This window comes from Heterodontus francisci, chromosome 1, assembly GCF_036365525.1.
Source record: "Heterodontus francisci isolate sHetFra1 chromosome 1, sHetFra1.hap1, whole genome shotgun sequence".
NCBI classification, from domain to species: domain Eukaryota; kingdom Metazoa; phylum Chordata; class Chondrichthyes; order Heterodontiformes; family Heterodontidae; genus Heterodontus; species Heterodontus francisci.
In genome coordinates this window covers 78,035,720-78,057,455 of record NC_090371.1, presented here as the reverse complement: position 1 = coordinate 78,057,455, position 21,736 = coordinate 78,035,720, and the positions used below count along the sequence as shown (strand labels likewise).

The 21,736-nt window shown below is 42.2% G+C and overlaps 1 protein-coding gene across 7 annotated transcripts in view; it reads left to right on the top strand.

Moving 5' to 3' along the window:
• Positions 1-21,736, top strand: part of LOC137370144 (probable E3 ubiquitin-protein ligase HERC1) — a 480,710-nt gene that overhangs the window by 362,795 nt on the left and 96,179 nt on the right. For all 7 annotated transcript variants that reach the window (XM_068032400.1, XM_068032409.1, XM_068032373.1 and 4 more), the window contains 7 exons: positions 2,318-2,602; positions 5,357-5,422; positions 6,030-6,155; positions 8,498-8,636; positions 12,850-13,031; positions 14,381-14,536; positions 17,914-18,036. In XM_068032400.1, coding sequence (XP_067888501.1) covers positions 2,318-2,602; positions 5,357-5,422; positions 6,030-6,155; positions 8,498-8,636; positions 12,850-13,031; positions 14,381-14,536; positions 17,914-18,036 — 1,077 coding nt within the window. The remainder of the gene's footprint in view (positions 1-2,317; positions 2,603-5,356; positions 5,423-6,029; positions 6,156-8,497; positions 8,637-12,849; positions 13,032-14,380; positions 14,537-17,913; positions 18,037-21,736) is intronic.

The window sequence follows — 21,736 nt, the reverse complement described above, 5'->3', positions numbered from 1 at the left end:
CACCCAGATCCCTCTGCATCTCAGAGTTCTGCAATCTCTCAATATTTAGATGCTATGCTTTTATATCATTCCTGCCAAAATGGGCAATTTCACATTTTCCCACATTATACTGCATTTGCCAAATCTTTGCCCACTCGCTTAACCTATCTATATCCCTTTGTAACCTCGTTATGTCCTCTTTCCTACTTACTTTCCTACCTATCTTTGTGTCATCTTTGCTGATCTTAATTTAATTGACTAATTACTGTTTTTAAATGTCCACCACTTAAGTTATTTATTCTGCAACTGTTTTAATTTTTGTTTCTCTAGTGACATTATTAGCTTCTTCCAAATGTTCCTTGGACATCTGATCTACATTATATTCATAATTTATATAGAACAAGGTGTTGTACTAATATGTATTCCATTATAAAAATGTTGAGTGGGTTGCAACATTCCATTTCAAAATGCATTGAAATCTCCTATGTCAGACTGAGGCAGAATCCATTTTAAAATATAATGTGGGATAGTGTGGGGGAAAAGGCATTGAAGTGGATGATCAGCCATGATCATATTGAATGGCGGGGCAGGCTCGATGGGCTGAATGGCCTACTCCTGCTCCTATGTTCCTATACCAACGTTTATCTGGAGTACTTGTTGTGTCAATAGGTGGCTCTGTGATTGTCATTTGCAATGTTAGTTAACTCCCATAGTAATGTTATATCTCTGTTTTGACCATGAGAATTGCCTTGCAGTTGCAGTACACAGTCACTAAGTGGCAGTGCATGACTGTGCAAGCAGTGTTCAAAAGATTGCAGTAAGTGGACAAAATGCAACTATTGAGCTGAAGATTATTTGAAAATAAAAAAACATAGACTTCTTGCTTTACCAATGTTAATTTTTGTCTGGAACTCAACTCAGTTTGACCCAACTGAATTCAGTTTCTTGGAATTTGCATTCATGCTGCAGAAGAGGCCATGATGTGCAACATTCATTTTCCAGTGTCTGTTCCCTTCTTCAAATCCAGCTGCATTGTTCAATTGCTTTCCAAAGAGTGGCCTTCTGAGATATTTCAACAACTTCTTTCCCCCACACTATATATATTTATGTCCTTGCCAATCTTTGATCTTATTTCGTATCCCAGCTGCTTAAGCATTCTGAAAAAAGGTGAAATTTCAGCAGGCTCACCTCCGCCCAGGATCATTTTGCTAGCCCACACCATGTGGATAACTTTTTTTCTGCAACACAAAGAATGTTTTCCCCTTCCCAAGAGCATGTACTCCCTAAGTCCCAATGCATAACCACTGACCCTGGGCCAGCACAACATACCCGAACCTCAAAACTCAAATCAGCACTGTTCCCATGAGTTGAAATTTCTTCCCCAGATGTACCTTCAGCTGTGGAACCCCACCCTCAAATGATTTATAATAAAACTTGAATAATGATGTTCCAGCACCCCCCACCGCCCCCCCCCCCCCCCCCGCCCCCTGCCTTCGCCATGGAGCCCAACATCAGGAGCCCGGTAAAATCCAGATTCTCGAGTAACATGTAACTACTATAGGGGTCATTTTCTGAGTTCCTGCTACTCCCAGGGAGACCTGGCCATTGATCACACACCAAGGAATATCAGTTGCATTGACCATGATTTTCTGTTCATTAAATGAAAGGAAAACTATGGGCAGCATGTTGTGATTTTCCTACAACACCCACCAGTAGGGAAAACTCTCAAAATAATTAACCCTTGTAGCTCCACATCAGTTGTGACAGATGTAACCTTTGCAGTACAGCTGATCAAGATTGAATAATGTAGACTGACATTAAATTAAAATTCTGGAGATTTTCACCAGGTGATTAGGAAGCAATTTCACAGTTTTATCTTCAGAGTTTTAGCTGTGATTATTCACTTCTTTTAAGTCCATGAGTCAACATCAGACCATATATAACTTGCACTATTGGAAGCAGTGAAATTCAAGAGGCTTTTCTTCTTCTATACATCCTATGCTTACTGAAGAAATATCTTCAAAAAGACAAAATAAAGTTTACCTACATGATGCTTAGAACATTGGGAGGTAGGCTGCATGTTCCTTTTTTTGTCATTAATGACAGTAGTAACAGAATAATTAAACTCTACAGCAGTTTGATGCAATTGAGTGATAATCCATCTGCCTTAATGGTTGAAGAAAGATCTCGTGTTTATCCAAAAGTCCAAAATTAAATAAATATGGATCTTTCAGTAAATGTTTGGTTACCATCTACTGTCACTGTCTTAAATCAAAAGTTAATCTGTAGGAATTATATCTACAGAATTCACATGTTTTTTTTAACTTTTACTGTGCAGCCACATGTATCCTGTGGAGATCAACTGGTACACAGCACCTTCCTGCAAAGCTTAGCCTCCCTTACAGTAGGTCTATGTTTGGACCAGTTCCTTACCAAAGCAGCAGATCCACCTCACCATAAAAGCAGTATCCTGGAACCAGTTTCTTCTGAATGGGGTTGGCTAGCCACATTCTCTGCTACTATTAAGAGCGCTGAAGCTCTGGCAAAAGGAACCGCCTTCCCAGAAACCTTTAGTGTTCCAGAGCTCAGTCAGAATTCAGAGTCAGAAGTCATCAAAGCACTGGTAAGATTTTAAAAATGTACTTATATATATATATATGCTCTAAGTATTATTATTTGATTCTTCCCTCTCCAAAGCAGACTTGTTGAGATTGGTTGGTTATATCTGTCATCCCATCTTTAATCACTGGTGAACAATTGCGACATAACCAATTTAACCCAGAGTTATCAAAATGTGTAGCCTCGTTTGTGCCATTTTTTTTGATTGTTTTAATTCTTGGGATGTGGGTGTTACTGGCAAGGCTAGCATTTATTACTCATCCCTGTTTGTCCTGAGAAGGTGATGGTGGGCTGCCATCTTAAATTGCATAATGGTATGATGTAACTGAGTTGCTTGCAAGGCCAGTATTTCAGTTATGTTTCCATGACTTACCTTTTCAAGTGGCACGCGAATGCATTTGTTCAGCTGTGTGAAGTAGCGATGAATGTATTGCACGTCTGCAATGCTCAATCTAGAGTTTGTTAAATATTCTGTCTAAGTGAGTAAAGAAAAGAAAGAACTTATATAACACCCTTCACATCTGCAGGATGTCCCCAAAGTACTTCTCATCTAATTAATTACTTTTCAAGTTATAATTATGTAGGCCTACATTAATTTACACAGCATGATCCCACACACAGCAATGAGATAAACAATAAATTTTTTGGCAATTTTTTTGAGGGATTAATAATGTGCAGTGAACCAGGAAAATTCTCTCATTCCTTATTGAATTGTGCTGAGGAATATGTTATATCACCTGAGAGGGAGATGGGGCCATGAGAAGACAGCACCTCTGACAATGCTACACACCCTCAATATAATGCACTATAGCAGCCTAGGTGATATGCTAAAGTCCTGGAGTAGTCACAAGTCACAACCTTGTGACTCAGGCATACCACTGCTAACACACTTACATACCTTTTTTTACTGGCAGTTCACACAAATAAGACATATGAAGATAATTGATACTTAAGCACTGCATTAATAATATAAAGATGGATATGGCATTAAATATGAACATTAATATAATTTATTTTATCTGCAGCACCTGTGGAAGAGTCTGTGGAAGGCCAGCGATAGCTGCCGGCCTTTACGCGCACTGCGGCGGGGGTGGGGGGGGTGCCATGGCAGTCGAGTACAGGGTGGCCGATTGAGGGTCACCCCCACCTCCCAGGCCACCCCGGGACCCAAGATGCCCTTCCTCCCTCCCAAACGACTACCCTTGCCTCACCACCATGACCGATCACACCACCAGCCCCCCCCTACTGGTGACACAAGCCCAACTTACCTGAGGTCCTGGCTCCATGGTGTCAGCTGGGCTGCAGACCCAGCAGTAACCACCGCTCCCAGTGGTGCTGCTGGGACTAAGAGCTACTGGCCCGTTGATTGGCCAGCAACTCACTGAGGGGGGACCTTCTCCCTCAAGCGGGTGTAAGTCCCGCCTCGGGACAGTTAAAGCCCAGGGAACCATAAAATGTGGGTCGGATCCCCGGGCTAGGCGGAAGCGGGTTCGCCACCAACTTTTACATCGGTGGCGAATTTCCTTCCGCCTATGGTAAAATCCAGCCCTTTGAGTGAGCTTAAACAGCAAGTGTTACCAGGCTATTCAATTATGTTATATATCACAGTGGAACCTGATCCCGTTCTCACACGTGTACTTTGCAGCAGCAATCACAGAACAGTGACTGGGAAAAGGAGCTTGACTAATTTTCTCCTCTATGTAGCTCAGGGCATGGAGGCCAGTTGTAGCACCCCAAATTCTGTCCAGCTGAGATTAGCTGACTCCGCATAGGCTGGCAATCAAACACGGAGCTTGTAGTCCCTCCAGCTCGCTGTTTTTGCCAACTGACCAATTTTTTGTTGTTGTGGCTCTTCTGATTATACTCTCAAGGACATAGGATATAAATCAGAAGCTGCAGTTATACGACACTATAGGTCTGAATCAAGTAGCTATAGAATGCTAAGCTGGTTAAACTGAAGTGGTTTTGTGACTCATAATATGCCTTCCAGTAGAAAACTTCATGCAAGCACATGTGCAGGATTCCGTTACCTCATGACATTAATCAGACTCCATACTAAATTTGTAAAGTATCCAGGAAGTTCAACAGATCATCTGTACATTTTTAAACCTTATTTCACACCAGATTTGAGTTGTGGACATTTTACGATATTAAAGTCCCAGGTTGTGGCACTCTATTGATGCCATCAGAAGATTGCCCCAATTATCTTGCTACTTTATGCCGATACACACCTATAATGGCTTCATGTTAACATAAAGGTAATTGTGTGACTGTAGCTTCAGATATAAAAATGTATATTTCATAAACAATATTGTTTCTCAATCTTTTGCTCTGGCAACTTTCCCATTGAACCCGGATTTAGTGCAGTTAGCATTGGAAAAACTGCATCCTGATACAGATAGCATAAAGTAACCTACTGGTCATAAAAGTGGTATACCCACCCTCTCAGTTCAATTAATTAACCTGCCAATGCTCATTTGCATGAACATTGCCCAACCACTAGGAACTGCAGCATGAGTTGGTGTTTTTAGAAGTAAAAGGAAGAAAAATGGCAGGGTAGATTAAGTAGACTATGGATATTCTATTTGCAGTAGAGACTAAAAATAAAATTTCAAGTTTTTAACCTGAGATTAGTATTAGCTTTTAAAGTACAAAACTAAAATTGGTGGTAATGAACTTGATGAACCATTAACTGCCATTTATAGAGAGATCTGTTTACTTTTTCAAAATATAATCAGTAAATGTTTTCGTTTAACAGGAGAACAATAAGTGGAGTTACTTAATGGATGAGCAGCTTATGACCTGGGCCACATCCAGACCAGAGGTAAAGCATTAACACATTTGGGTATTGCTGAAAATAGAGACATTTTGTTGAAGCTTTTCATCTTGCACTCATCAGGACAATTTGCAAGAATATCAATGTAAGGGAAACAACAAATTTATACTGTATGAAAAGAGAGTTGGCAAGTGGACTCTGGTAGAGGCATTGCTATGGAGAATGCAGTTTATGGTGACTGACAGTTAACTGCCAAGCTTTGTTTGAAATTTAAACCAGGCAGCTTGACTCTAATTGGTCAAAGCATTGCCCTGAGGAATGAACCAAGTTGAGATTGTCAGTCGGGCTCCCAGTGTGGCACATCTGTGCGTACTGGAAGCTACATATATTAATACTCAAGACCCTGTTCTTTGCAGACGGAAAGAACATGTACACACATTGCACTTGTTTCAACTAAACAAAATAAGTGACAGCCATTCGCTGGTTCATTCCTAATTGCATAGGACCCTTGCAAACAGGACTTCTGTATGGAATGAATTCAGCTCTATATCCTAGAGTTAAAAGGACTGATCTTTAATCTATTGTTTCACCTAGTCCCCTGTTTTTATCTTGCTATGTTTTCACATGTCTTTAAAATTATGTCTGTTTCATTTAGGACTGGCAGCTTGGTGGTAAAAGTGATGTGTTCCTGTGGGGAGGTGGACGTCATGGACAGCTGGCTGATGCTGGAAACAGTGCTTCAGTACCAACACTTGCTCCATCGTTGATACAAGCTTTGCAGGTCGTTATTTTCCTGAATTAAGTCAAAAGCAACAAAAACACAAAATTCAATACAGCTCAACTTCAGTTTAAAGCATAATGTTTTATGACTGCACCATGTATAGCAATAACGATGTTCTAAATTACTGCTTGACATTACATGTAAAATGTCATTATAGGAAATGGTTTTAACTGTAGTTCTAATTTCTGATGGTAAAGTTGTTAGAAAAAATTCCGAGGGACAGGATAAATCTTAATTTAGAAAGATGCAGTCAGTATTGATTTGTTAAAGGAGGTTGTGTCTGACTAACATAATTAATTTTTTTGAGGAACTAGCAAGGTGGGTCGATGAGGGTGGTTCATTTGATGTAGTCAGTATGGATTTTGCAAGGCTTTTGATAAAGTGAGACTGGTCACAAAAGTAAAAGTCCACGGGATCCAAGGCAAAGTGGATCCAAAACTCACTCAGAGGCAGGAAGCAAAGGCTAGTAGTTGATGGGTGTTTTTGTGACTGGAAGGCTGTTTCCATTGGGGTTCTGCAGGGCTCAGTACTACGACCCTTGCTTTTTGTGATATATATCAATGATTTGGACTTGAATGTAGAGGGTATGATTAAGAAGTTTGCAGACGATACAAAAATTGGCTGTGTGGTTGATAATGAAGAAGAAATCTGTAGACTTCGGGAAGATATCAGTTGACTAGTCAGGTGGGCAGAACAGTGACAAGTGGAGTTCAGTGCGGAGAAATGTAAGGTAATGCATTTGGGGAAGACTAACAAAGCAAGGGAATACACAATAAATGGTCGGATATTGAGAAGTGCAGAGGAACAGATGGACATTGGAGTGCATCTCCTCAAATCCCTGAAGGTGGCTGGACAAATAGATAAGGTGTTCAAGAGGGCATACGGGATACTTGTCTTTTCTAGCCGAGGCATAGAATATAAGAGCTGGGAGGTTATGCTGAAACTGTGTAAAACATTAGTTAGGCCACAGTTGGAGTACTGCATGCATTTCTGGTCACTGCACTATAGGGAAGATGTGATTGCACTGGAGAGGGTACAGAGGAGATTTACCAGGATGTTCCCTGGACTGCAGAATTTTAGTTATGAGGAAAGATTGACGAGGCTACGGTTGTTTTATTTTGTAATAGGGGAAGCTGAGAGGAGACCTAATTGAAGTGTATAAAATTATGAGGGGTCTAGATAGAGTGAATGGGAAGGCCCTATTCCCCTTGGTTGAGAGTCTATAACCAGGGGGCATAGATTTAGGGTAAGGGGTAGGAGATTTAAAGGGGATTCAAGAGAATTTTTTTTACCTAGAGGGTGGTGGGGAACTGGAACTCACTCCCTGAAAGGTTGGTAGAAATTGAAACCCTCATAACATTTAAAAAGTACTTGGATATGCACTTGAAGTGCCGTAACCTACAAGGTTACAGACAAAAGCTAGTGGGCTGAAATTTATGCGTCTGCTGCCAATTACAATGGCGGGCCACACATTGCGGAGCCACTGCGATATTAAGTGCAGCGGCTCATTTAAATAACCGGTGCGGACTGTCCCCCCTGATGACGTGGAGGGGGCGGGCTCTCCGTCCCCAGCAATGGCATCAGCCGCCTTTGCGCTTGCGCCATTTTTAAAGTGCTTCGAGCCCTACATTTCAATTTAAATATTTAAAGCTAGATTGATTTTTAAAAATTTAATAAATTGATATTGATCCTCTCCCACCCCCCACTAACCATAGAATTAATTCCTTGCCCTATCTCCCCACCCCCACCCCTTGCAAAATACTTAAGGATCGATAACCAGAAAGCATCTATATAAGTTGATTGGCAAAGGATCCAGAGGCAACGTGAGGAAATACTACTTTAAGCATTGAGTAAATAGGATTTGGAATGCACCTGGAGGGTGGTGGATACAGATTCAGTAGTGACCTCCAAAAGGGAGCAGGATTAAATATTTGAAGGAGAAAAATTTGCAGGGAAGTCAATAGTTTAACAAGAGAGTGGAGTATGAAGCTCATGTCTGAAATGAACATGGGGCAAAGGTTGCACATAGTTTGTTTAACCTGAGCCAGTGGCTATCAGTAGCAAGGGAGCAGAGTTTTTGGCAGGAATTGAAGCAATGGCAGTTGTTTAGTTGAAGGAATTTAGGATTGATTCAAGATTTGGTTCAATGGACCAGCTGTTCCTTTGTTGTCCTGTTTCATATGTTGATGCCAGATAGATAGTGCTATTGTAGTTGATTCAAGTCTTTGTCATATCTACAGAGAATAACTTCATAATGTTACATATATACCATTTGAAAAGTAGTTCTAATGCATTGCCCAAAGTAATAAAATAATTGTATGAATATTGACTCCTTGTGTTAGGTGGTGTGCGGACAGAACTGCACCTTCCTCGTTCAGGCAAACGGAACTGTTGTAGCTTTTGGGGAAGGTAGCTATGGACGCTTGGGCCAAGGAAACTCAGATGACCTCCACACTCCTACTGTCATTGCAGCATTGCAGGGTAGGCTGTAGCCCCATGTACCCTGTTAACATTTTGCTTTATACCCCATTCACTTTCAATGTAGAATGTACTGAGATTTGTTTTTATATAAAACTTAGGATTTCTGTAAAGCCCTGAAATGCATCACATGCAAAACAACAGTGAAGGGATTAATGTTTATTTCAGTAGAATGGTAATCTAAGCCCCACGCTGAACTATTTTGCAGTCATTTAGTAAGATCTGTGCTGGATCATCAGTAACAATGGGCTGAATTTTGTTCAGCTCCCTACACGGGCACCATGGTGGGGTGGGGGGCTGAAAGATAGGAGTTGCAGCGACCCGCCACAGAGTCCGGCGCCAGGATTGTCGGGCCTGATTTTCTCGGCGGCAGCGAGGCTCCGTGGCAGCCCCTCCGCCCACTCGGCAACGGGATCCCACTTCAAATATTGAAATGAACTTTATGCATACATTTAAATACAATTCCCCACAATCTTACCATCGGATCCAGATCTTCCTTGCGACAGGTGGCACTCTCACACCTTCGCTTTCCCGTCCAGGGAAAGCTTGTGCCACCAAGGTGGGGTAGGGGGGATCAGAGCATTTTCTGTGTAGTGAAGGAAGGGGAGAACGGGGTCAGCTCTGCATTTGTAGTGTGGGGGGGAGAGGGGTGACCTCTGCACTTTGTACAGTTGGGAGGAGAAGGGGTCAACACTTCAGTTTCAGTGTATTGGAGGAGGGGAGGGGGAGAATGGGGTCAACATTTATTTTCAGTGTAGTGGGAGTCGGGGGGAGGGGGAGGTTTGTGGGGTAGGGGTTCAACTCGGCAGTCTCTGAGCAGGGCTGGCAGCCCTTTTAAAATGGCGCCAGCGCCTACGCAGAGACAGCTGACACCCTTCACAGCATTGTTGAGGCCACCTCTGCCACATGATTGGGGGGAGCGGTCGCCCTGCATTTTTAAATGAGCTGACATGCTTAAGATCACGGCAGCATGGTGGTGTGCGGCCTGTGAATGCAGGCCGCTTTTTTTTAGCCTGCCGGCAGTGAGTAAACAAAAGTCAGCCCCATGTGCGTAATTTATAGCAATGTTCTCATATAACATCTTTAGTTTAGACCAGTGGAAGAAGAAGCATGCTGCCTATAACAAGTCATAGTTGCTAATGAATAGTTACAACTGGCATTTAGATTATTGGAGGTATATAAATTCTGGAACTCCCTATTTAACAGCATTTTGAGTACCTTCACCACATGGACTGCGGTGATTCAAGAAGGTGGCTCACCACCACCTTCTCAATGATAACTGAGGATGGGCTTTAAGTATTGGCCTTGCTAGCAATGCCCATATCCCAAGAATGTCCTTTTTTAGCATTCAATCAGGAAGGTAAAGGGGGATATTGGATAGACCACACTTGAATATTGTGTACCATTCTGGTAGTCCTAAGACAGAAATATTATTAAAGCACTGGAGGCAGTGCATAAAGGATTTACAAGAATGCTACCAGAATTCAGAGGATGAAACTATCAGAAAGATTGAGCAGGCTGGGGCTCTTTTCTTGGAAAAGAGAAGACTAAGAGGGGACCTCATAGCGGACTTTTAAAATGATGAAGGGCCATTGATGTGGAGGAACTGTTTCTGCTTATTGGTGAGTCCAGATCAAGAGGGCGATAAATATAAAATTGCTTCTAATAAATAGAGAACTTAGGAGGAACTTATTTGCACAAAGTAGTGGCAATGCGGAAATTGCTACCCCATGGATTGGGTAAAGCAGATAGCAATGGCACAGTTAAGGTGAGACAGAAGGAAATAGAAGGATATGAGGAAGAGGTAACTAGAGTGGAAGGAGGCTCATGTGGAGTGCATAGACCAGTTGGATCAATTGGCCTGTTTGAGCTGTAGATCCTATGTAAACTCTCAGCTGTTCGCCATGTAAATTTTAGTTTGAACAACCTGCTGATCATACCAAAGCTTAATGTAATCTTGCTTGCCAAGTGAGGCTTTGGTACAATAGTATAATAATACTGTCCCAGTTCTCAAATAAAATTTCTGTTTCTGACGTTCCTATAACTGCCTCCAAGAAGCTTCGTTTCCTGTTTTGTGCTAAACCCTTTTCCCATCCACATCCCCTTAACTCACTCCATATAATCCAAGTCTGGAAAATACTTGAATGCTGCTCTAGTATCTAGACAGACTCTTCTAATGCCTTTGATCTGACAGCTAGTTTGTGTGGAAGAACGATTGAAATATTAACTGCGATGCACTTCATTGTATCCCACACCATCGATATCATTCTTCCATCCCCACTTTCTTCCTGCACTTGCCCCTGGAAAAAACTCTCACCATTACTAATGTACTTTCAAACTCCCAATTCCCTAGCCTTTGATCCATTGTTTGTCATGATACTTCTGTAATTGATTTGCTTACTCATGCCCTTGTCTCCAGAAGATCTTTACTCTCTCCTGTCCTGGTTGATCATTTTTGTTTCCTCAAGTCCAAAAGGTTCAGACTTGAACGTAGCTAGAGCACAACTTGTTTAGTTATCTGTTATCAGAATGGCTAGACCACATCAAATGCTATCGGGCCTCACGTTCCTCTGCCAAAACCTCCCATTACTCCAGAATCATCTAACGAGTGCTTACCTAGTCTCATCTTTCCTACTTCCTCCATCCTTCTGTTTCTGCTGCTGCATCGTTATCTCTGGAGTACCCCTAGGATCTGTCCCTACACTTCATGCTGTCGCTTAGCAACATCACCCATAGCCCTGGGGGGATAGTGTGAGTGGGAGAGACAGTTTAAACCTCCCTCCAACCGACCCATTTTAAGAGAGGCAGGTTGGAGTGGAGCAGGCAATTAACCTACTTTTCACAACCCTCATTTAAATATTTTAATGAGGCTGCAGGCCTCAGATTTAACCAGTTCTACTCTTAAAACCTGTGGGCTGCATTTGCTAGGGCTCAGAAACCTTGAAGGGAGGTGAACAGGGGTGCAACTATTAGTTAAGTACCTTTACAGTACTGCTTGAGGGCCAGAAGGAGCAGGAGTGCTTCCCTCTGGCCAACCAAGCTTAATCTGCTTCCCTTTACTGAGCCCGATTTCGGGGGCCCTGTAAAATATAGCCCATTGTCCCTGCTTCCACCACCCTCATGGGCAGCGAGTTCCAGGTCATTACCACTTGCTGCCTAAAAAAAAGTGCTTCTTCACATTCCCCCTGCATCTTTTGCCCAAAACCTTCAATCTGGGTCCCCTCGTCCTTGTACCATGAGCTAATGGGAATAGCTTTTCCTTGTCTAACTTATCTAAGCCTGTCATAATTTTGTACGCCTCTATCAAATCTCCCCTCAATCTCCTTTGCTCCAGGGCGAACAACTCCAGCTTTTCCAACCTAACCTTGTAACAAAAATCCTATTTTTCAGGAGGGGCTGGGTTGCGATTCAGGGAAACTATTCAGGTCATTCAGAATTATAGTTAAATGGGCCCTTTTGTTAAAATCAGCAGGGATTCCACATGCCTGGCCTTGATGGGTTTTCCCCATGCTCACCCACACCCTCCCCATTAATATCTAGCCCATTATATAATTTCCAGTTTACATTTGCAGTTTAGAGCAGCAGATATGATTTTTGTTTTCTACAATCTAAGAAGAGATGAAGACTAACTGCTGCAGATATACAGTGCACCGTTGCTTCCATTTACATCCATTTGCTGTTTAATAAATCTATTGGCAGTTTAAAGCCTAGGCCAAGTTCAAGTGAGCTACATATGCTACTGCCTTCTATAGTCGAGAGTGATCATGCAAAGGCACATGATCTAATCGATAAGCCAACATTCAGTAGTTGGGTTTTCTGTTTAATCCCAAGCTCGCTACAAATGACCTTCATTTTTGGCAACCTCTGGGCCACAGGAAGTGAGGGCTAAATTGCTGAGCCCAGGGTGAAATCACAAAACTGTGGAAATAACTTCTGGAATAGTGTCATAAAATTTTATTCTGAATTCCTTCTTAAAATAGAGTTCGAGAAATACATTGAATCTTAATGCATAGTATGTTTCCAAGTGTTTTTGAATAATCACTGGAATGCTTTACTTTTTACTAATTTAATGTAGAAAACATTTTTTCTTTGTGGCATAATTATTTATTGATCTATGTTTTCTTGTTTTAGAGCAGTTGTATCTCATATTTCCTCATTGTCCATCATGTTGTTATTGATTCTAGCAATACTGCTCCTCATTCTGTTTCTTTCCCAGGTTATGTTGTGAAACATTTAGCCACTTCATGTGGATCAGATGGTCATTCTATGGCTCTAACTGAGAGTGGGGAAGTTTTCAGCTGGGGAGATGGTGATTATGGAAAACTTGGGCATGGAAACAGCGAAAGACAGCGCAGACCAAGACAAATTGAGGCACTGCAGGGAGAGGACGTAGTGCAGGTATACACACCCCATTTCACTCACCGTGAAAAGAAGGAAGTAACTTTATTTTTGATGAGGTATATTTATATTTTTCCTCTTATAGGGTCTCTCGTCAGTTACTATCTGTGATTGAGAGGGTGGAGACTTCCTTTTAATGCCAGGGTTGTGTAAGAGTGGTCTGGAATAATTTCCCTTGAGTTTCTCTTTCCACCCCCACACAAAACTAGGTGGGAATGTGAGTTGTGAGGAGGGTGCAAGGAGGCTTCAAGGGGATTTAGACAGGCTACGTGAGTGGGCAAGAACATGGCAGATGGAATATAATATGGAAAAATGTTAAGCTATCCAATTTGGTAGGAAAAATAGAAATGCAGAGTATTTCTTAAATGGTGAGAGATTGGAAAGTGTTAATGTCTAAAGGGACCTCTGTGTCCTTATTCATAAGTTACTGAGATCTAACATGCAGGTGCAGCAAGCAATTAGGAAGGCAAATGATATGTTGGCCTTTATTGCAAGAGGATTTGAGTACAGGAGTAAAGAAATCTTGCTGTAGAGCCTTGTTGAGACCGCACCTGAAGTATTGTGTACAGTTTTGGACTCTGTACCTAAGGAAGGATATACTTGCCATAGAGACAGTGCAATGAAGATTCACCAGACTGATTCCTAGGATGGCAGGATTGTTCTATGAGGAGAGATTGAGGAGACTGGGCCTATATTCTCTAGAGTTTAGAAGAATCAGAAGTGATCTCATTGAAGCATATGAAATTCTAGCAGGGCTCGACAGGGTAGATGCAGGAAGGATGTTTCCCCTGGGTGGGGTGGGGGGTGCGGTTCTAGAACCAGGAGGCACAGTCTCAAAATAGGAGGCAGGCTATTTAGGACTGAGATGAGGAGGAATTTCTTCACTCAAAGGATGGTGAATCTTGGGAAATCTTACCCTAGAGGGCTGTGGAGGCTCAGTCATTGAGTATGTTCAAGATCGTGATTGATAGATTTTTAGATATTAAAGATATCAAGGGATATGGGGATAGTGAGGGAAAATGGTGTTGAAGCAAAAGATCAGCCCTGATCTAGTTAAATGGCAGAGCAGGCTCGAGAGGACGAATGGCCTATTTCCTATATTCCCCCATCTTCATAAAGTACGAATGTCTAGCCCACAACAACATGTCTGAGATAGCAGAGCTCATTTTGTTAGGAATTGCAAAATGTGTTTAATGCTACACACAACAATGCATAACACACCAGCTCCACTATCCATCAAGCTGATTAAACCTTTTTTGTAAACTTTGGTATAGAAGTGTTTCAAAAAATGTTCAGTTTTGTTTTTCCCAAGAAATTGAGCTGAATGGTCTTTCCTTCTGTTTGGATAGCTCTCTTGTGGATTTAAACATTCAGCTGTAGTAACAGTTGATGGAAAACTCTTCACATTCGGGAGTGGAGATTATGGAAGGTTGGGTCTCAGGAGCACATCTAACAAAATGCTGCCTGAAAAGGTGACTGCACTGGAGGATTATTCAATAGGACAGGTACTGATATCTGAAACTTGTTTGATCTATAAAATCGATATAAAGTGCAAATGCATAGTATAACTTTGGTGCAGGAAGAAGTGCTTTGTTTTTAAACATTATGATGGAACCCCTCGTAATAGTTCCTTCATTGGTTTAGCATTAGTTTCTTTCCTTAGACCTCTGCAATGTCTTGGCAATTTTTCTAATTTAAAGACACATAAATGCATGTTCAAATAGTTGTAGTAGTAAAGAAAAGCTGAGCTTGCATTTCTATAGCGCCTTTCAAAATCTCAAGAATTCCCAAAGCGCTTCACAGTCATTAAGTATTTTTGAAGTGTAATCGCTGTAAGGTGGGGAAATGTGACAACCAAAGATGAGGAGGTGACCAACGTTGTAGGCCGAATTTGGAGTACTGTGTGCAGTACGACTCTATAACTCTAAGAGCGCACAGTAAGGTCCCACAAACAGCAGATCATCTGTTTTAGTCATGTTAGTTGAGGGGTAAATAATGGTCAAGACATTGCAAATACTTCTCTTGTCTTTGCTAAATAGTTACATGGGATCTTTTGTCTAGTTGACTGGGCTTATGAAGCCTCAATTTAACATTACCTCTGGCAATGTAGCACTCCCTCATTGTATGCACTGAAGTGTCAGAGTAGATTAGGGGCTCAAGTCTCTGGAGTATGGCTTGAATCCATGACCTTCTAAAGTGAAAGTACTGACACCATGACGCCAATAGCCATGGCATCATGTCATTCCATTTTCACAGCCTGGGGCTTAGCTAAGACAGATGCGGGAGATCCTTCTGCCCCAATTTAACAGATAGACATTCCACTTAGGATGGCCCCTTTAATCGACATCTAAGTGGGCTGAATACCCCTATCTCAAACTCAAATGGGAAGGTTCGTACTTTCTCACCCTCGCTGTCTCTCTTTCGCGTCCCCACCTGCCAATACTTTTCAATCCAGCTTCTGTAAATGGATGAGAAAGCACATAGTTCCCGTTTATGGAGCAAGGGTTCTCTGTTATGATCCCTAGGTCATGCTATCACGTAATCAAAATATTGCGCATTGTGCATTAAAATCTGTGTTCCGATTATGTGGGAGTGTGGTCCATTTGTAGTAATAACTGGTGACTCGAGCCCAAGAGATCTAATGTAAAAATCAAAAACTTGTGACAGTTTTGAAGATGATCCCTTTGTCACTGATTCCCTAATTGCAGAGAATAGTCTTTCTCTATTCACTATATTCAAAGTTTTAATGAAAAAAATTCAATTAAACATCCTCATTTTTTCCTACTAATGTATCAGTCATAGCACAGTGTAATATTTTAGCTGCTGTACAGTCTTATGTAACTGAAATTTCTGCCTGGTGTCTTCGTCTGCAAAACATCTGAACAACAGTACAAAAGCTTTGTATGGAACAAAAGGTGGGCAAGAGAAAAAAACACTCTCTCATGGCTATTACTGTAAGGCACCAAACTCTTGTGTCGCGCTTTCTCCACATTTGGACATTGGCCAGTTCACCTGCATTCAACAAATGAGGAGGCATATACTTCCTAATATACCCTGAAAGAGAGGATGATTTGTTCTCGGCCCTCTCAGTGCCAGTTACTGGTCAAGAATTTCACAAGAGTTGGTAAGACTGGTACCATCCATACAACTTCTTCTGCCTCTCTTTAAAACATCAGCCTTGGTTAGACCCCATCTGGAGTGTTTAGTTCAGCTCTGGGCACTGCACCTCAGGAAGGATTTTTTTTTGTTCGTTCATGGGATGTGGGTATTGCTGGCTAGGCCAGCATTTATTGCTCGTCCGTAATTGCCCTTGAGAAGATGGTGGTGAGCCGTCGTCTTGAACCACTGCAGTCCTTGGGATATAGGCACACTCACAGTGCTGTTAGGAAGGGAGTTCCAGGATATTGACCCAGAATCAGTGAAGGAACGGCGTTATAGTTCCAAGTCAGGATGGTGTGTGGCTTGGAGGGGAAATTGCAGGTGGTGGTGTTCCCATGCATCTGCTGCCCTTGTCCTTCTAGGTGGTAGAGGTCGTTGGTTTGAAAGGTGCAGTCGAAGAAGCCTTGGTGAGTTGCTGCAGTGCATCTTGTAGATGATACACACTGCTGCCATTGTGTGCCGGTGAAGGGAGTGATTTTTGAAGGTGGTGGATGGGACGCCAATCAAGCAGGCTGCTTTGTCCTGGATGGCGTTGAGCTTCTTGAATGTTGTCGGAGCTGCACCCATTCAGGCAAGTGAAGAGTATTCCATCACACTCCTGATTTGTGCCTGATAGGTGGTGGAGAGGCTTTGGGAAGTCAGGAGGTGAGTTACTCGCAGCAGAATTCCCAGCCTCTGAGCTTCTCTTGTAACCACGGTATTTATATGGCTGGTCAAATTCAGTTTCTGGTTAATGGTAACCCCCAGGATGTTGATAGTGGGGGATTCAGTGATGGTAATACCATTGAACATCAAGGGGGGTTGGTTGAATTTTCTCTTGTTTGAGATGGTCATTACTTGGCGCTTGTGTGGCTCAAATGATATATTGGCCTAAGAGGGGGTACAACGCAGTTTTACGAAAATTATATCGGGGCTTAGAGGGTTAAGTGGATGGTGTGTGGCTTGGAGGGGAACTTGCAGGTGGTGGTGTTCCCATGCATCTGCTGCTTGGTACAGGTTGCATAAGCTTGGTTTGTATTCCTTTGAGTTTAGAGGTTGTAAGGTGTTTAAAATGATAAAATGATTCAATAGAGTACATATAGAGCAGCTATTTCCTCTGGTAGGGAATCTAGAACAAAGGGGGACAATGTTAAAATTAGAGCCAGGCCATTTAGGACTGAAATTAGGAAACAGTTTTTCATGCAAAGGGTAGTGGAAATGTAGAATTATCTACCAAAAGGCTGTTGGGTCAAATGAAATTGTCAAGACTGTGTTCGACGGATTTTTATTAGGTAAAGTTATCAAGGAATGGGGAGAAGAGGACTGAAGAAGACTACTTTGCAGGTTATGGGGAAAAAAGATGGAGTGTGGGATTAAATTGGACAGCTTTTTCAAAGAGCTGGCACAGGCCAATTGCTATATTCTATAATTCTTTGATTCTAAAGGTGGGTAAACAGTGCTAATGATCTAAGTAAAAAATGGTGGAACAGGCTTGTTGACTGGCTTATTTCAGTTCCTATGTTTCATGGATAGATTACAGAAAATAACTTATTCCCATATGTTCATTGCCAAATATTTAATTTTCATTGATGACAAGTGTGGTTGAAAGGTCCAGGGGTTGTTGAAGAGCAAGAAAAGCACGGCATAGAGTTTGATTGCTGGCTGCATTATTTATTCATTTGCAAACTATTTCCATATAATTGTTGTTATAAAGCAAAATTAGAAATTTCCTTTATTTCCTCAGGTGGCCTGTGGATTGAATCACACACTCGTCGTTTCCTCAGATGGAATGACAGTCTGGTCATTCGGTGATGGAGACTATGGCAAGCTGGGTTTAGGGGCTTGTACTGTTAAATGCTGTCCCCAGGTGAGAATACAACAGTCATACTTAGCCACTTACATAAAGGATGTTTGTTTGTAGGACCAATACCAACTTACTTATTTACCATAAAGTATTTACAATATATTTACTCTAATTTTGGAAAGATCTTTTTCGTTGTTTATCACAACTTAAGATGTTTTAGTGTAATGTACCATCCAGTAATAGTAATGAATTGATTGCTTTCTTTCCTCTGGCAGAACTGTTCGTACAATATGTGATTTGAAGCCAGTATTAAGAGTTTATCTAGTAGTGTTTTTGGGAGAGATTTATTGACATGTATTGGTCATTAGTATTGCAGTTTGGGTCATGATAGTTTTGGCATCGGGTTGACTGTAAGCTGTGTCTCGATGGGAAGTACACAGCAGTCTTCAAGGTTGTAATGTACATCCTGCTGTGATTTATTACAAATAAAAATCACAGCTTGAAATGGGGCATGAAAAGATTGTATCAGTAATTGGAAGCAAAGCTTTACATTTTATTTATCGTTATTTGTTAAAGTTTCCCATCCAAATAATATACCAATATATTGTATTTATTTTACTTCTGCCCATGAAAAACTGGTAGTGTGGATGAATTATATGGAAACTGTTGTTGCTTGTTCTGAATAAAATCACTGTTCACAAATTAATGGAAATGTACCTTAACACCATTGCCTGTATGTCACATTGAATACTATGGTTCAGCTGCTCTTCGAATTGTATGTCATGCTTTATATGTTCAGTTTACCTTGTCAGTTTTTTTAAAATCTCATTTTTTGGTGGTCTCACATTTGCAGAGCATGAAAAACTGGAGAGTCTTTAGGGCTAATTCTTTTGCTTAAATTGCGAATTAACTTAGTTTTTAATTGAGTGTGGTAGGAATTTTAATCTCCAATTATGACTGGTGTCAGCCATGGCTCAAATGGTAGCACTTTCGCCTCTGAGTCACAACGTTGTGGATTCAAGTCACACTCCAAAGCTTGAGCACAAAAATCTAGGCTGACTCTCCAGTGCAGTATCGAGGGAATGCTGCACTGGTCAGAGATGCTGGGCTAAATTTTACTGACCCCCTCCCACGGTGGCTGGGGGTGGGGGGGCCGTAAAAAGCTCAGGAAGAGGCACGCCACAGGGAATGACCTGCCCCATATTACCAGCGGTGATGAGACCTCGTGGCAGACCCCCCGCCACTCATCCATGGCAGCCATATTTAAATATGTTAATTAATGTTAATAAAGGATTTAATGACTTACCTGGTCCTGCTGACCATCCCACTCGGATATTGCGGTCGGTGGCCGGCGCTCCCGTGCCGTCTGTCCAACAAGAACAAAGAACAAAGATAATTACAGCACAGGAACAGGCCCTTCGGCCCTCCAAGCCTGCGCCGATCCAGATCCTCTCTCTAAACATGTTGCCTATTTTCTAAGGTTCTGTATCTCTTTTCTTCCTGCCCATTCATGTATCTGTCTAGATACATCTTAAAAGACTCCATCGTGCCCGCATCTACCACCTCCGCTGGCAATGCGTTCCAGGTGCCCACCACCCTCTGCGTAAAGAACTTTCCACGCATATCCCCCCTAAACATTTCCCCTTTCACTTTGAACTCGTGTCCTTGAGTAATTGAAACCCCCACTCTGGGAAAAAGCCTCTTGCTATCCACCCTGTCTATACCTCTCATGATTTTGTACACCTCAATCAGGTCCCCCCTCAACCTCCGTCTTTCTAATGAAAATAATCCTAATCTACTCAACCTCTCTTCATAGCTAGCGCCCTCCATACCAGGCAACATCCTGGTGAACCTCCTCTGCACCCTCTCCAAAGCATCCACATCCTTTTGATAATGTGGCGACCAGAACTGTACGCAGTATTCCAAATGTGGCCGAACCAAAGTCCTATACAACTGTAACATGACCTGCCAACTCTTGTACTCAATGCCCCGTCCGATGAAGGAAAGCATGCCGTATGCCTTCTTGACCACTCTATTTACCTGCGTTGCCACCTTCAGGGAACAGTGGACCTGAACACCCAAATCTCTCTGGACATCAATTTTCCCCAGGACTTTTCCATTTACTGTATAGTTCACTCTTGAATTGGATCTTCCAAAATGCATCACCTCGCATTTGCCCTGATTGAACTCCATCTGCCATTTCTCTGCCCAACTCTCTAATCTATCTATATTCTGCTGTATTCTCTGACAGTCCCCTTCACTATCTGCTACTCCACCAATCTTAGTGTCGTCTGCAAACTTGCTAATCAGTCCACCTATACTTTCCTCCAAATCATTAATGTATATCACAAACAACAGTGGTCCCAGCACGGATCCCTGTGGAACACCACTGGTCACACGTCTCCATTTTGAGAAACTCCCTTCTACTGCTACTCTCTGTCTCCTGTTGCCCAGCCAGTTCTTTATCCATCTAGCTAGTACACCTTGGACCCCAAGCGCCTTCACTTTCTCCATCAGCCTGCCATGGGGAACCTTATCAAACGCCTTACTGAAGTCCATGTATATGACATCGACAGCCCTTCCCTCATCAATCAACTTTGTCACTTCCTCAAAGAATTCTATTAAGTTGGTAAGACATGACCTTCCCTGCACAAAACCATGTTGCCTATCACTGATAAGCCCATTTTCTTCCAAATGGGAATAGATCCTATCCCTCAGTATCTTCTCCAGCAGCTTCCCTACCACTGACGTCAGGCTCACCGGTCTATAATTACCTGGATTATCCCTGCTACCCTTCTTAAACAAGGGGACAACATTAGCAATTCTCCAGTCCTCCGGGACCTCACCCGTGTTTAAGGATGCTGCAAAGATATCTGTTAAGGCCCCAGCTATTTCCTCTCTCGCTTCCCTCAGTAACCTGGGATAGATCCCATCCGGACCTGGGGACTTGTCCACCTTAATGCCCTTTAGAATACCCAACACTTCCTCCCTCCTTATGCCGACTTGACCTAGAATAATCAAACATCTTTTCCTAACCTCAACATCCGTCATGTCCCTCTCCTCGGTGAATACCGATGCAAAGTACTCGTTTAGAATCTCACCCATTTTCTCTGAGTCCAAGCATAACATTCCTCCTTTGTCCTTTAGTGGGCCAATCCTTTCTCTAGTTACCCTCTTTCTCCTTATATATGAATAAAAGGCTTTGGGATTTTCCTTAACCCTGTTTGCTAAAGATATTTCATGACCCCTTTTAGCCCTCTTAATTCCTCGTTTCAGATTGGTCCTACATTCCCGATATTCTTTCAAAGCTTCGTCTTTCATCAGCCGCCTAGACCTTATGTATGCTTCCTTTTTCCTCTTAGCTAGTCTCACAATTTCACCTGTCATCCATGGTTCCCTAATCTTGCCATTTCTATCGCTCATTTTCACAGGAACATGTCTCTCCTGAACGCTAATCAACCTCTCTTTAAAAGCCTCCCACATATCACATGTGGATTTACCTTCAAACAGCTGCTCCCAATCTACATTTCCCAGCTCCTGCCGAATTTTGGTATAGTTGACCTTCCCCCAATTTAGCACTCTTCCTTTAGGACCACTCTCGTCTTTGTCCATGAGTATTCTAAAACTTACGGAATTGTGATCACTATTCCCAAAGTAGTCCCCTACTGAAACTTCAACAACCTGGCCGGGCTCATTCCCCAACACCAGGTCCAGTATGGCCCCTTCCCGAGTTGGACTATTTACATACTGCTCTAGAAAACCC